At 40.8% G+C, this 16,156-nt stretch overlaps 1 protein-coding gene across 1 annotated transcript in view; it reads left to right on the top strand.

Annotated features, from left to right (window-relative positions):
* Window positions 1-1,765: 1,765 nt before the first annotated feature.
* The window catches only part of SLC26A5 (solute carrier family 26 member 5), a 41,237-nt gene continuing 26,846 nt past the window's right edge, over window positions 1,766-16,156 (top strand). Inside the window, exons 1-6 of the mRNA XM_070787713.1 lie at window positions 1,766-1,958; window positions 4,174-4,313; window positions 8,227-8,337; window positions 9,416-9,582; window positions 10,136-10,300; window positions 15,261-15,413. Coding sequence (XP_070643814.1) covers window positions 1,807-1,958; window positions 4,174-4,313; window positions 8,227-8,337; window positions 9,416-9,582; window positions 10,136-10,300; window positions 15,261-15,413 — 888 coding nt within the window. The 5' untranslated portion in view covers window positions 1,766-1,806. The remainder of the gene's footprint in view (window positions 1,959-4,173; window positions 4,314-8,226; window positions 8,338-9,415; window positions 9,583-10,135; window positions 10,301-15,260; window positions 15,414-16,156) is intronic.

Here is a 16,156-nt window from a genome sequence, read left to right as displayed (position 1 = left end):
CTCAGCCCAGCCATTCTTGTGTATTATGATGAGTTCCTGGAATAATAAATAAAAAGTTATATGAGAAGCCAGTCTTGCAAACTCTAAAACAAAAGATGTACAGTCTTAGTCAAATTGTGCCGCAGAATCCTCTTTCTTCAGGCTTATCTTTTCATATCATCAGTACTGATACTTGGTTGCATTTGCTGCTAGAATTCCTCTTTATTCTAGACTTTTAAATTTTCAACCTTCTTGGACCTAGGCTTTTGTTTTGTGTGATGTTTTCTGATTGGTCACACAAACATGATTTAAATTTGAGTGTAATTTCAGTTTGATGAATATTGAGCTTTTCACCATGAGCAAATTGTATTGGTCAGCATCAGTAATCCAGCACCCACCTGCAGTTACCACACTGGCACCTAACCATTAACTCTTGCTAACCCCTGGGGAGGGAAATGTCAACCCACTCCAGTATTCTTGCCTGGGAAATCCCATAGACAGAGGAGCCTGGTGGGCTACAGTCTGTGGGGTCACAAAGAGTCAAACATAACTGAAGTGACTAAGCATAAGCATGCTAACCCCCAACTTCTCTGCCCTTTACTTCCTTCAGTTGGGACCCATGGCTTTAGTTGTTGTACACTTATTTTTTATTATAAAATATATCTTTCAAATTTACAACTGCAAAGAATCATGTACCAACCACAATCACCAGTTTACTTACCACATAGCTTAGTCAGATCTTAACATTTTGCTCTATTTGTGCCAGTTCTTTTTTTACAAACTAAACATTGCAGATACTGTCAGTCGAAGCTCCCTTTCTGTTCCCCTTCTCTCCAGAAGTGACACCATCCTGATCTTAGTGTTTATCATTGTCATGCATGCTTTTATACATTTACTACATATGGGCACATAACAAAATACAGAATTGCTTTGTAAGTTTTTTAAACTTTAAGTACTTCCATTCTTGAAGTACCCATCTGTTCCATACACTTTTATTGAAAATTATGTTTTCGAGGTTTATGATGATGACATATGTAGATTTAGTTCATTTATTAAAATTACTGTGTAGTGTTCAATTTATGACTATACAAAAATTTATGTAGACATTTAGGTTTTTTCTGATTTTTCACTGTCATAAAGCTGCAGTTAACATATTCCTCTGTGCAGAAGCATATTGGGGTTTTGTTCCTTAAACATTTATTTTACTCATATGAGTAGTGTTCATTATGTAGATAAGTAGGTAGATAGATGTAGGTATAGAAATATCAGTCATCCTAATAGTCTCACGCATAGAAGCCTCAGCTCTGAACCACAGAATAATGTAAGGAGTAACCATATGTGAGTACAGAATTGGGAAGGAGGCTAATATACCTTCAAGAAACTTGGAGTCAGTTTAAGGACTGGTCTTGCTCCTTTTTCTGTTTCTTTGACACATAAATTGTTAGAGTCAGCCTAATTCGCTGTTTCCTTAATATTGACTTAGAGCCAATTGCTGCAATATTTGTCCACTGAATTTAATACAATCCTTTGTTTAAAGTATATACATTACCCACTAATTGCCCTGGGAAGAAATGTCATATGTTTTTTATTGACCTTAATTTCCTTTCATTTATTTGTGCCTACTCTGTCTAGATCACTAGGTTTGGTGCTCTGGGTATTCAAAGATGAAAAAGTCATTAGAGAACTTACAATAACACTGCCAGGAAGAGATGGTAGGAAACAATCATCTGTAAGATTTTGGCATCTGAAATAGAGTTTTTATTTTCTCCCTTAGTGACACTCAGGAAATGCTTGTCTCCTGCTGTTGATGAATAATTTCAGAGTACTATGGATCATGCTGAAGAAAATGAAATCCTTGGAGCAACCAAGCGGTACTATGTGGAAAGACCTATCTTTAGTCATCCAGTCCTCCAAGAAAGATTGCACAAGAAGGACAAGGTTTCGGATTCCATCGGGGATAAGCTGAAACAGGCATTCACGTATGTTCTTTCAGCCTGTTTCCTTTATTCTCTCATTCAGTTACGAGAGAAGCAAGGTCAAATGTACAAAGAGAATCTATGATGTAGAGGAAAAGACAAATGATGAACACTCGTGATTTGCAGAGCTGTCCACATGGTTCATTCAGATGTCCACATCTACATTCGGTGGTAGATATCTGATGGAACACAAGCTTTATTATGCATTTCACCATATGAAATTCCAGCTATGCCTTATGTCATATAAAGGTTTATATAAACAATCCACTTTTCAGTTCTCCACACACCTTTAAAATATCCACTGCTTTCAGTGACTGTGAAGCTGGGGAGATCCCAGCCAGGAGAAGGACATAGGATCTCATTGTCTTCCTAACCTGTCAACTCTCCTCCAAAGCCCCTCAATAAAATGGCTTGATCCTTCCCCCTACTAAAAAAATGTCCACCTCTTCCATTTCAGGAATGTTCCAACCACTCTAGTCTTTTTCCTGCTTCTACTCTAGTGCCAACACCTTGAATCTATGAATGTAAGTCCCCAACTGAAGCTATCAAAGACATTCAGTGTCTTGGGACTCTTCATTTTGAAAACACAAATACAGTAATGTGGCAGGCCTGAGACTGATAATACCTTGGTGCCTGATTGCATACCTCATTGTGCAAACTATCTGATTGCTGCCTCCTGAACCATTGAGACCACAGCTCCTATGCTGTGTTCATTTAAGCTTTGCAGTGACCCTGTGCTCTAGGTATGACATCATGAGAGGTTAAAAATACATACACTGGAGTCAAGACTACCTGAGTTTTAATCCTAATCCCAACCACCTATCAGCTGTGCATTGGTTTCCTCCTCTGAAAAATGGGAATAGTAATAGTGTTTACATCATTGGGTTACTGGGGTTAAAATTTATTAATTTATACACAGTGCAAGGCACACGGAAAACACTGTATAAATGTAGCTAGTATTAATATCTCAGTTTTCTAAACAGGGAGACTGCTATCGAATCTAGTTTGTTTTACTCAGATTCATTGCTCTTGTCATAGTTGCTTTACATTTTTGCTTCCAATATCCTTCTACATCTAATTACCAAGTACTTTTAATCACTAAAGACACTATATAAAATACCATGCATGGGCTTCCCAGGTGGCACTAGTGGTAAAGAACCCACCTGCCAGTGCAGGAGATGCAATAGACTTGGGTTCGATCCCTGGGTAGGGAAGATCCCCTGGAGAAGTGCATGGCAAACCACTCCAGTATTCATGCCTGGAGAATCCCATGGACAGAGGAGCCTGGTGGGCTCCAGTCCATGGGGTCCCAAAGAGTCAGACACGACTGAGCGACTAACACTTCACAACAATGCATTATCCTTTTAAATGGAATAAATTGCTTCCTTGTCACCAAGAGGACTTGAGACTGTCACAGTGATAATGGAATTCATCTGTCTATACTCTTACAGGCATCGACCAGCAAGACGACTGGCCAAAGCCCATAATACAGTCTCTGTATCAAAGTTAATTAAAACATCCAGGGATTAAATACAATGCCTTGGTTTTATTACCACGGTGTTCCACCTAAGCAAGACAGCCAGGCATAGACTCAGCTACAGTAACGGTGGTGTTTTGAGTTTACCTAATCAAAGACCCTAAAGCACTGAACACATGTTTATAAAGCTCATAATACCTGTGTGAATTCCTTTCATTTTATAAGGGAAAACTTAGATATATTTGTATGGCTGAGTCTCTTTGCTGTTCACATGAAACTATCACCACATTGTTAGTCGGTTATACCCCAACACAAAATAAAGGTGTTTCTGAAAAAAAAAGAAAAGGGAAAACTAAGTGGGTAGGTGCTGGTCAGTGGTTCCACAATCAAAAGTTAACTCCATTGGTAAGTACTTCCCATACTTTACATCAACACAGAAAGCACATTAAAGATTTCACCTATTGAAATAATGGCTTCTGGGATATCTCAACTATTTTGAAACTAACTTTTTCTTATTTTTCATGGTCAGTTGTGGAGTGTTAGAGTGGACCCAATTCAGATGTTCCTATTTTCTAAAAAAATAATAAGCAGCTATTCTCTCTGATCTCTGCAGAATAGAAAAATCACCCTCATCACCAGTTTGAATTTTTCCTTTTTGTTCCAAAATATAGGGAAGGGAAAATGCCTTGATGTGAATTCTACAGAAATGGTTCTCATTTATCTATTTCTTTGTCCTTCCAGATGTACTCCTAAGAAAATACGAAATATCATTTACATGTTCCTCCCCATAACCAAGTGGTTGCCTGCATACAAATTCAAAGAGTATGTGTTAGGTGACTTGGTCTCAGGCATAAGCACAGGGGTGCTGCAGCTTCCGCAAGGTCAGTAGAATATATTTCATTTTTTCTTCCTCTGATATCATCTCAAACAATTGTGTTAACTTTGTTCTGTTTAATTTCATCGTGATTTTAAATTTATAATTTTTATCACATTGTTCTAGCACCTTTTCCTGTCCAGAGTAATTCTTCAGAAACATTTTACCCTTTAAAAGCCTCAGAGCTTTTAGTTGCAGAATATGGTGATACATTTACAGATCAATACATTTAGGAACTGGTGGGGCATTGTCTTTCCTTTGCTAAGTTAATTTCTAACTCCATGAACATGTTGTTAGGGGCTGTCCTTAAATCAACTATACTCCATTTTTAAAAAAAGGTTCTTGACTAAGTCCATATCTAATTATAAGGTACCATGATATACTGAATTCCTCTGCAGTTGTATAATTTTATAGATATACAAGAATTTAAGAAAATGCTCATTGATTTATTCATCTGTTCACACGTGTGTAACCTGGCCCTCCCTGTCTTCACAGAACTAACTATCCAGTTAGGGAGAGAAGCATGAAATAAATAAAAATACACATAAATGTTTATGTACAAATGATGGTAAACACTATGAAAGATACAGGGCATTCTGACATGATAATAATATGGGGACCTAATTTAAGTAGTTAAGTCACAGAACCTCATTGAGAAAGTGAGATTGACCAGTATTGCAATAGGACCCGGAGAAGGCAATGGCACCCCACTCCAGTACTCTTGCCTGGAGAATCCCATGTACAGAGGAGCCTGGTAGGCTGCAGTCCATGGAGTCGCTAGGAGTCGGACACGACTGAGCGACTTCACTTTCACTTTTCACTTTCATGCATTGGAGAAGGAAATGGCAACCCACTCCAATGTTCTTGCCTGGAGAATCCCAGGGGCAGGGGAGCCTGGTGAGCTGCCATCTATGGGGTCGCACAGAGTCGGACACGACTGAAGCAACTTAGCAGCAGCAGCAGCAGCAATAGGACCTAAGTAGGGACTGGAAGTACTTGGCAGGGCAGCAGCCACCTCACTACATTTTATATCATATGTACCCTTGTGCATATGCATTTAAATCTTACACTGTGGTAAAGGGGTATTTTTTACAGTGCTGCAATAAAATTGGATTCTTTAGCTCTGTTCTTGTCTAATATCTAAAAAATTAGTACTTCATACTTCCACATAAGGGGAAAAAAAAGGTGAGATTGAGCTGAGACCTGAAGGATCAGTAGGAGGCAGATAAAGAATGAGAAGAAATACATTTCAAGAAGAAGCAATAGCATGTGTGAAAGCAGTTAGCAGGAAAAGAATTGGGTGTTTGAAGAATTCTGAGAAAGGCAGTGTGCTAGGAGTGTGGGGAGTGAGAGGCCAGTGGCTGGCCAGATGGGCAGCAGCAGGTCTGCACAGCCTCGATAGGATCTTTTGGATTCCATTCTGAGTCCAGTGCAAGCTTGTCAGCTTGCTTTCCCCTTGGGTGTTTTTTTTTTGCTTTTTTTTTTTTGCTAGGAGATCTCTGGGACTGTTGTGTGGGGAAGGGACTTGGTTGATGGGAGTGGCACCAGAATGAATGTAGGGAAACCAGTTAGAGGCAACAGTGACTCAGTGTAATCAAAAGGGGATAATGGCTTGACAAACCTCTAGGTTCAGTTCAGTCGCTCAGTCGTGTCCCACTCTTTGGGACCCCATGAGTCGCAGCACGCCATGCCTCCTTGTCTATCACCAACTCCCAGAGTTCACTCAAACTCATGTGCATTGAGTCGGTGATGCCATCCAGCCATCTCATTGTCTGTTGTCCCCTTCTCCTCCTGCTCCCAATCCCTCCCAGCATCAGGGTCTTTTCCAATGAGTCAACTCTTCACATGAGGTAGCCAAAGTATTGGAGTTTCAGCATCAGTCCTTCCAGTGAACACCCAGGGCTGATCTCCTTTAAGATGGACTGGTTGAATCTCCTTGCAGTCCAAGGGACTCTCAAGAGTCTTCTCGAACATCACAGTTCAAAAGCATCAATTCTTCAGTGCTCAGCTTTCTTCACAGTCCAACTCTCACATCCATACATGACCACTGGAAAAACCATAGCCTTGACTAGACAGACCTTTGTTGGCAAGGTAATATCTCTGCTTTTCAATATGCTATCTAGGTTGGTCATAACTTTCCTTCCAAGGAGTAATTGTCTTTTAATTTCATGGCTGCAATCACCATCTGCAGTGATTTTGGAGCCCCAAAAAATAAAGTCTGACACTGTTTCCACTGTTTCCCCATCTATTTGCCATGAGGTGATGGGACCAGATGCCATGATCTTAGTTTTCTGAATGTTGAGCTTTAAGCCAACTTTTTCACTCTCCTCTTTCACTTTCATCAAGAGGCTTTTTAGTTCCTCTTCAGGTTCTGCCATAAGGGTGGTGTCATCGGCAATCTTGATTCCAGCTTGTGCTTCTTCCAGCCCAGTGTTTCTCATAATGTACTCTGCATGTAAGTTAAATAAGCAGGGTGACAATATACAGCCTTGATATACTCCTTTTCCTATTTGGAGCCTCTAGGTTAGCTGGCCGGAAGAACTATTCCCTCACCAGTTTCCTGAAAAGTAATTACCAAATGATAAATTAAAAAAAAAAAATTCCCCTGTGATCAATTAGTTGGATTTTCAATTTGCCAAGTAACTGAGTTGTTGAATCTATTAAATCTGTTAAACAAAGTTTTAAATCAGGTTTAGGACCATTCTCCATAACCATTTTAGTACCAGAGGACAGAGAAAGGGATGTATTTAAAGGCAGAGGTGAGGGTGGGGGAAGGAGCAAAGGTCAACTCAGCATCTGAAGTGGGAAATAGGATCTAGACTGACGTTCAGTCAAGTTGGACTGACAGAGCTTCAGGAAATGGCTGCAGTGAGCACGTAGACAAATGCTTCAGAGAAATTCTAGGATTTTGCATAGTTGTGTTTTCACTGAAACGCCATTCTGCAACTTTTTTTGGACCTTCTTCCATTTTGATAAAGATGGTAGCTGTAAAAATGGAAAGAATTGGAAACATACATGCTGTGTTTTATAGGTAAAATCAGCAGGAGTGGCTGTTGGATTGATTTGGAGGAGAATGAGGAAGCTGGGCATGTGAGGGACAAGGAGACTGACATTAGATTAGGAGTAAGAATTTTCTAGAGAAAGGTGAAAAAGCCTTATGCATTTACCCTCCACCAAAAGTCAAGGAAGGAAAGAAGGACTGCAACAGAACCACTTGGAGCACTGGACACGTGTCCCTTAAAGTTTGTGGGCACTATTGCAGGAAAAGTAAATCTACAGGTGGAATGGTGTGAACCACCTAGAACAGCAGAATGTGGCCTGCACTTGCAAAGTTTCCTGGGGCTAAAGCACTACGGGTGCTTTGGGAGGTAACCAGGCTTGGCTCATTTGAAAGTAACCTGCCCAAGAAGACTGCCTACAGCATAAGCAGCTGCCCAGCAGAAAGAACCTGGAAGAGGTGTAAGACCTGGAACCTGGAAGGGGCCAAGATTAGGGGAGGGGTGTTACATCTGCCAGAGAATGCTGCACTGGGAGTTCCTCATTGAAAAGGGGTCTCCGGACAACCCTCAAAGCAACGCACTGGAGAAGCAGCCGGCATTTGGGAATTAACAGCAGATTACAGCTGTGCCAGTCAAGGAAGACTTTCTGCCCATATCTAATTTGGGAAAGATTAAAGCAGAAAAAAATCTACTCCTGGTGAAGAGGGAATGACAAGAAAAACTGTCTCAGCCTGGACTCTCTGAGCACAAATACAAGATTCTGTGTAGGAGTGGGACAGAAGTGTGGGCACGCTGAGACACGTCAGCTTAAATTAATAGGGTTTTCATTTGTTCGTCATAGATAAAGAACCAGGAGAGAGATAAACAGAGCCCGCTGTTTTCTAATCATCTCCCCATTTCTGTTTGGTCTTAATCCCGCAGGTTTAGCCTTTGCAATGTTGGCAGCTGTGCCTCCAGTGTTTGGCCTATACTCTTCATTTTACCCCGTTATCATGTATTGTTTTTTTGGAACCTCCAGACACGTATCCATAGGTAAACCTTATAGTTGATGTTTTACTACCTTTCCTTTTGGATTTCCCAGCTTTGCAATGTGCTGAAGAAATAACATGTTTGTTATTAGGATATCAAACTTTTGTTACTGTATGCCCAATAGGTGCTTTTAAAAAATACACTCTCCCTCAAGATTTCTAGAATTGATAGCTTTCTTATAATATGGGCATAATAGAAAAAGACAGTTTTCTTGTCTGAAAAGACAAGAAATCTGTGATGTAAGTATTTCAGTTCATAATACAGTTTGCTTGCATCTGTGTTTTCTTTTTATTTATTAACGATACTTCAAGTTCCTATTGCTATGCATACATTGCATTTGCATCTTATTTTAGACACTGAATTGTACATGGTTTCTCTTTAGTGTATTTAGGATCAGGTTTATATGGGTTTCATAGTAGTGTTGGTGCTGCCTGAGGGTGCTACCAGCCAACACACACACACACACACACACACACACGTCTCAGATGTTCATTGCTAGGTGACAAACACGCCCAAAACTTAGCAGCTAAAAACAATCATTAGATTATCTCTCATAGTTTCTGTGGGTCAGGATTTGAGAAGGGCTCAACTGGACGGTTTTGGCTCAGCATCTCTCAAGCAGTTGAGAGTCAGGTGGGAGCTGGAGCCAGAGCAGCTACAGGAGGTGGGTCTCCCTCTCCCTCTCTTCTTGCGTCTCACCCCACCCTCTCTCCATGGGGTCCTTTCTGGGGCTCTCTCACACACAAGGTTGAAGCACGAGCAAGCAGCACAGCTCTCAGGCAGAGGTCATAGCATCTTTTGTTACGTAGCCTCACAGGTCACACAGTATCACTTCCGCTGCATTCTTTTGGTTACTAGAGTGCCGCAAGTCCACCCAGATTCAAGGAGAGAGGAATTAGGCCACCTCTTCATGGGAAAATGTCAAAGTTCTAGAAGAGTGTATGGAATGGAAGATTCTGTCACTGTGCAGTGTTATTTCAGTGAGGATTTATTGACCTCACCTGTCTCTCCTGGGATACTGGCAACAATCATATCAGATATGCTGAAAATCATTTCTCTGATTAATACTTCATTATTTCAGGTCCATTTGCAGTTATTAGCCTGATGATAGGCGGTGTGGCTGTTCGATTAGTACCAGATGATATAGTCATTCCAGGAGGAGTAAATGCAACCAATGGTACAGAGGCAAGAGATGCCTTGAGAGTAAAAGTCGCCATGTCTGTGACCTTACTTTCAGGAATCATTCAGGTAAGACTCAGAGATGTGGAAATAAGCTCTCATTTGCTGATTTAATAAATATCTTTTGAGCACTCCTGGCTGGTCGTGGGCAAGGTCGGCCAGCAAAACTCCAGAGCTTAGGGTTTGTAGCTCAGGAATGCCAGTCCCACTGCATGCTTTACTTAAATTGATATTGAGTAGGAACTAGCTAACTGCAGTTGGATACTTTAGAGGTTCTAAAAGCAAGACTAGCTTGAAGCAGGGTGGGTTGGTAATGGGAAAAGGCATTTCTTATCTGCCTGGAAGGAGCAAGCAATGACATGACTAAGTGTGCCCCCACTTCTGAGGGACAGGGAGCATAAAAAGGGTGCCCAGTACTTTGTGAGGCTCCAGGCCCCTCCAAATGTTGTTGTTTTCTGAATAACCACTGACTGATTTGTTAGCTACTTACCTGCTATAGATACAAATTTGTAGTGTTAGAAAGTGGTCCAGAAAAAACTTTGGGATGTTTTCTGTTGGATTTAACTTCCTGATCTATCATGTGATTTATTTGTCTCTTTGTCATAAAAAAAAAAAAAAAAAGTTTTGCCTAGGTGTCTGTAGATTTGGATTTGTGGCCATATATCTCACGGAGCCCCTGGTCCGTGGGTTTACCACTGCTGCAGCCGTGCATGTCTTCACCTCCATGTTAAAATACCTGTTTGGAGTTAAAACAAAGCGGTACAGTGGGATCTTTTCAGTGGTGTATGTAAGTAAGCAACTTCCCGGCTGACTGGCACTTGTTTCCCTTCTGTATTTTTCCTCCTCCTCTCCTGTATCTCAAGGTTCACTTTGCTTATTTCTAAGAATTTCAGTAGAATGGAGAAGATTTAGTCATTCTAAGGCTTTTCTGAGAAGAGCATTACAAGGGGAATTAAACCTTAAAGTTTCACTTCATTAATATGTGATACTATCTACCTCACAAGAAATTTTTTGTCAGGTATTTATTTGGTGACTACAACTTTAGCCTAATTAGCTCCAGAGACAGCTTCTTCATAAGATCAGATTAGGTTCTCTTTGGGAAAGTGAAAGTGAAAGTTGCTTACTCATGTCTGACTCTGCATTCCCATAGACAGTAGCCCACTAGGCTCCTCTGCCCATGGAATTTTCCAGGCAACAGTACCAGAGTGGGTTGGCATATCCTCGTCCAGAGGATCTTCCCAACCCAGGATTGAACCTGTGTCTCTTATGTTCTCCTGCATTACAAGCAGATTCTTTACCATCTGAGCCACCAAGGAAGTCAATTTAAAGTCATTCTGGGATAATATCTCTCTCTCAAAAACTGCTTGCTCAAGCAGGCGAAAATTGGACGTCTATAAAGGATTTGACTAACACACCTAACCAGTTTAATCTAATATAATGTACATAGACCCTTCCACCCAACTCAGAGAAAATACAAATTATTTACAAGCATGTAGGTAACAATGGTAATAACTGATCATGTTGAAAATGGTCATGTACAGCTGACCACAACTTCTAAAAAAATGCAGTTTCACATGGTGCAATATAATTAGCAATCGATAACTAAAGATGGCTTAAAACCCCCATACATTTGGAAACTAAAAACACTTCTAAGCAGCCCATGGATAAGAGAAAATTATGAAATAATTAGAACCAAATGACAGTGGAACTGCTACTTATCAAAACCTCTGAAATGCTGCTAAAGATATTTTTGGAATGAAAGACCTATATGGCCTTTGTAAGAATTCATGTGTCACACACTGTGTTAGGCAGAGCAGTGAGCTTACACTTCAATGGGAAGACAGATGTGTTAGTTGCTTAGTTGTGTCTGACTCTTTGCGACTCCATAGACTGTAGCCCGCCAGGCTCCTCCGTCTATGGAATTCTCCAGGCAGGAATATTGGAGTGGATTGCCATTTTCATCTCCAGGGTATCTTCCTGACCCGGCGATCGAACCCAGGTCACCCGGATTGCAGGCAAACTCTTTACTTTCTGAGCTATAGGGAAGTCCCCAGTACAATGGGAAGACAAATAGTAAACCACTAATCACATAAATGGGCTGCCCTGGTGCCTCAGTGGTGAAGAATCCGCCTGCTATTGCAGGAAATGCAGGTTTGATCCCTGAGTCAGGAAGATCCCTTGGAGATGAAAATGGCAATCTACTCCAGTCTTCCTGCCTGGAGAATTCCATGGACAGAGGAACCTGGCAGGCTACAGTCCATGGGGTCACAAAACGGTCAGACATAGCAACCAAAACAAGTCACATAAATGTGTAATTAAGTATAAATTGTGTTAAGTGCTATGAAAGAAAAATCAGGCTGCTATGAAAATTGAATAGGGAGACCTTTAGATCAAGGATCTATAATTCATACACACAACATGGTGGAGTAGAAGAAAGTGCGCTCATCTTCTCCTGTGAGAACTCCAGAGTTACAACCAGGTGGTCAATACCGAAATCAGATTGATTATATTCTTTGCAACCAAAGATGAAGAAGCTCTATACGGTCAGCAAAAAACAAGACCAGGAACTGACTGTGGCTCAGATCATGAACTCACTGCAAAATTCAGACTTAAAAGAAAGTAGGAAAAACCACTAGACCATTCAGGTATGAATCCCTATGATTATACAGAGGGAGTGACAAATAGATTCAAGGGATTAGATCTGATAGAGTGCCTGAAGAACTATGGACAGAGGTTCCTGACTTTGTACAGGAGACAGGGATCCAGACCATCCCCAAGAAAAAGAAATGCAAAAAGGCAGAATGGTTGTCTCTTGAGGCCTTACAAATAGCTGAGAAAAGAAGAGAAGCTAAAGGCAAAGGAAAAAAGGAAAGATATACCCATCTGAATTCTGAGTTCCAAAGAATAGCAAGGAGAGATAAGAAAGCCTTCGTCAGTGATCAATGCAAAGAAAGAGAGGAAAACAACAGAATGGGAAAGACTAGAGATCTCTTCAAGAAAATTAGAGATACCAAGGGAACATTCATGCAAAGATGGGCACAATAAAGTACAGAAATGGTAGAAAGCTGAAGATATTAAGAAGAGGTGGCAAGAATACACAAAAGAACTATACAAAAAAGATTTTCATGACCCAGATGGTGTGATCACTCACCTGGAACCACGATGGTGTGATCACTCACCTCGAGCCAAACAAGTGGGCCTTAGGAAGCATCACTGGAGTGTGAAGACAAGTGGGCCTTAGGAACCATCACTACAAACAAAGCTACTGGAGGTGATGGAATTCCAGTTGAGCTATTTCAAATCTTAAAAGATGATGCTGTGAAAGTGCTGCACTCAATATGTCAGCAAATTTGGAAAACTCAGCAGTGGCCAAAGGACTGGAAAAGGTCAGTTTTCATTCCAATCCCAAAGAAAGACATGCCAAAGAATGTTCAAACTACCACACAATTGCACTCATCTCACATACTAGCAAAGTAATGCCCAAAATTCCCAAGTGAGGCTTCAACAGTATGTGAACCGTGGACTTCCTGATGTTCAAGCTGGATTTAGAAAAGGCAGAGTAGCCAGAGATCAAATTGCAAGCGTCCGGTGGATGATAGAAAAAGCAAGAGATTCCAGAAAAACATCTACTTCTGCTTTATTGACTATGCCAAAGCCTTTGACTGTGTGGACAACAAAATGTGGAAAATTCTTCAAGAGATGGGAATACCAGACCACATTACCTGCCTCTTGAGAAATCTATATACAGGTGAAGAAGCAACAGTTAGAACCAGACATGGAACAACAGACTGGTTCCAAAATGGGAAAGGAGTACATCAAGGCTATATATTGCCACCCTGCTTATTTAAGTTATATGCAGAGTACATCATGAGAAACGCTGGGCTGGATGAAGCACAAGCTGGAATCATGATTGCCAGGAGAAATATCAATAACATCAGATATGCAGATGAAACCACCCTGATGGCAGAAAACAAAGAAGAACTAAAGAACTTCTTGATGAAATTGAAGGAAGAGAGTGAAAATGCTGGCTTAAAACTCAACACTCAAAAAACAATGATCATGGCATCCTTCCCATCACTTCATGGCAGATAGATGGGGAAACAATGGAAACAGTAAGACTTTATTTTGGGTCTCCAAAATCAGTGCACATGGTGACTGCAGCCATGAAATTAAAAGACGCTTACTTCTTTGAAGAAAAGCTATGACCAACGTAGATAGCATATTAAAAAGCGGAGACATTACCAACATAGGTCTGTCTAGTCAAAGCTATGATTTTTCCAGTAGTCATGTCTGGATGTGAGAGTTGGACTATAAAGAAAGCTGACTGCTAAAGAATTGATGCTTTTGAACTGTGGTGTTGGAGAAGACTCTTGAGAGTCCCTTGGACTGCAAGGAGATTCAACCAGTCCATCCTAAAGGAAATCAGCCCTGAATATTCATTGGAAGGACTGATGCTGAAGCTGAACCTTCATTATTTTGGCCACCTGATGCGAAAAACTGACTCATTGGAAAAGACCCTGATGCTGGGAAAGACTGAAGGCAGGAGGAGATGGGGACAACAGAGGATGAAATGGTTGGATGGCATCACGACTCAATGGACATGAGTTTGAGCAAGCTCTAGGAGTTTGTGGTGGACAAGGAAGCCTGACATGCTGCAGTCCATGGGGTCACAAAGAGTCAGACATGACTAAGCAACTGAACTGACTGACTTACTAGATTAGGGATCTAGGAAAGTAGCTTTGAGGAAGTAACAATTAAATTGAGTGTTTCATTGATTAGAATAGAGTCCAACTGTGGGTGTCCATGTATGCTCAGTCATATCCAACTCTTCATGACCCCATGAACTGTAGCCCACCAGGCTCCTCTGTCCATGGGATTTCCCAGGCAAGAATACTGGAGTGGATTGCTGTTTCCTTCTCCAGGGGATCTTCCCAAGCCAGGGATCAAACCCACAGCTCCTGCATCTCCTGCATTGGCAGGCAAATTCTTTACCACTGAGCCACTTGAGAAGCCTCCAACTGTGGGAATAGTTCCTAAATATCTAAATTCTTCATTTCCCATAATAGCTGGTAACATGCTTCTTACTCAGAGATTTCTCAAAGTGCCATGTCACAAAGGAAATAGGACAGAGAAGCACACCAGAGAATGCTCTAGGCGTTGATAAGAAAGGTTTGTAGCCTGGGCTCGGCGGTCATCTACTTGCCCAGGGTCCAGAAGAGTACTGACTGTACATGGGGTGCCAAGACTGCAGCCTTAGGAGACAATTAAGTGGCTTTCTTCTCTTAAGTTTCCTGGGCTTCTTTCTAAGTTTCATCTACTCTCTTGCCTTCGAAGCTCACCTGATTCATCTTTCATCTGCTAAAAATGATTTCTCCCGCTTTCCGTTCCTAAAAGCTTTTCTGTATATTTGCTTTCAGATAATTATGCTGATATAACCCATGGTCCTTTCCTAATGCTCAGTACTCAGCTTCAGGGTGACTGTTCTGAATTTTACAATTCTACATTGAGACATTAGTGTAGCAAAAAACACTGTAATATATGATTGTTGGTTAGATATTACAACTACAAAGTTGTATAGCTGGGTAAAAGTGACTCCTAGTGGTGAAAGCTGCGAAGAGAGAGATTTCAGCCTGAGAAGTGTAAACTGGAAACATCCGCTACTGGGATGGCTAGTGTGAATTAGAGCACTGGACTGTCTGTTCAGGGGCTACTGCCTGATGTAACCTCCCGTGTTCACTGTGTTACAGAGTACAGTTGCTGTGTTGCAGAATGTTAAAAACCTCAACGTGTGTTCCCTAGGCGTTGGGCTGATGGTTTTTGGTTTGCTGTTGGGTGGCAAGGAGTTTAATGAGAGATTTAAAGAGAAATTGCCAGCACCCATTCCTTTAGAGTTCTTTGCGGTAAGTCAACTTCCAGCCACGTTCACCTAGCTGTTTCTGTGAAGGGTTTTGAAGTGGGACAGGGGAGAGAGAAGTTAGACTTTTTTTTCTCTCTGTTCCTCCAAGAGAAGGTTGGAGTTTGTCAAGGGGAACTTTTACAAATACAGTGACAAACAAATAAAAGCACTAAAACATAGGCATGGGTGACTTTTAAAATATAGATGAAGACTATCCACAAAACGTGAATGTAAATTATCTGAGTGAAATTATGGAGATTTTCCTTTCTCAGAGTTTTTATTGTCTAATTGTTTTATAATGAATATGTAATACTTTAATGACTTGAGAAAACTAAGCTGTTTCTAGTTTGGAAAGAGCAAAAGACAAAGGTTCCCAAACTTTGTTAATTCTTGGCACTCATAGGTCAAAAAAAAAAAACCTAACTAATAGTTCCATTTACTAAGTAATCAAATCCAAATAATTTAATGTATATTTATGTCTGACAACTTAAGAACTGTGTGTAAAAATAATGCATATAAATTGAAATAAAGTGTTATTACATTCTTAAATAACTACAGCAATTTATTAATGAATTTGTGTGGCTTGTGGACACTGCACAACCCTTTAAACTTGCCAGTCAGACGCCACCACCCTCATTTCCTGTGCACTTTTGATCTTTGTGTAGTACTTGTTTTCTAAATCACAGCGACCAAAGTTTGCAAACCTTTGGTATGACTGAAACCAATGTAGTAGGAACTAATGTGGAA

The sequence above is a fragment of the Bos indicus genome, chromosome 4 (genome assembly GCF_029378745.1).
Source record: "Bos indicus isolate NIAB-ARS_2022 breed Sahiwal x Tharparkar chromosome 4, NIAB-ARS_B.indTharparkar_mat_pri_1.0, whole genome shotgun sequence".
NCBI lineage: Eukaryota > Metazoa > Chordata > Mammalia > Artiodactyla > Bovidae > Bos > Bos indicus.
The sequence above is the reverse complement of the archived record's forward strand: the minus strand, read 5'-3'. Positions and strand labels throughout refer to the sequence as shown.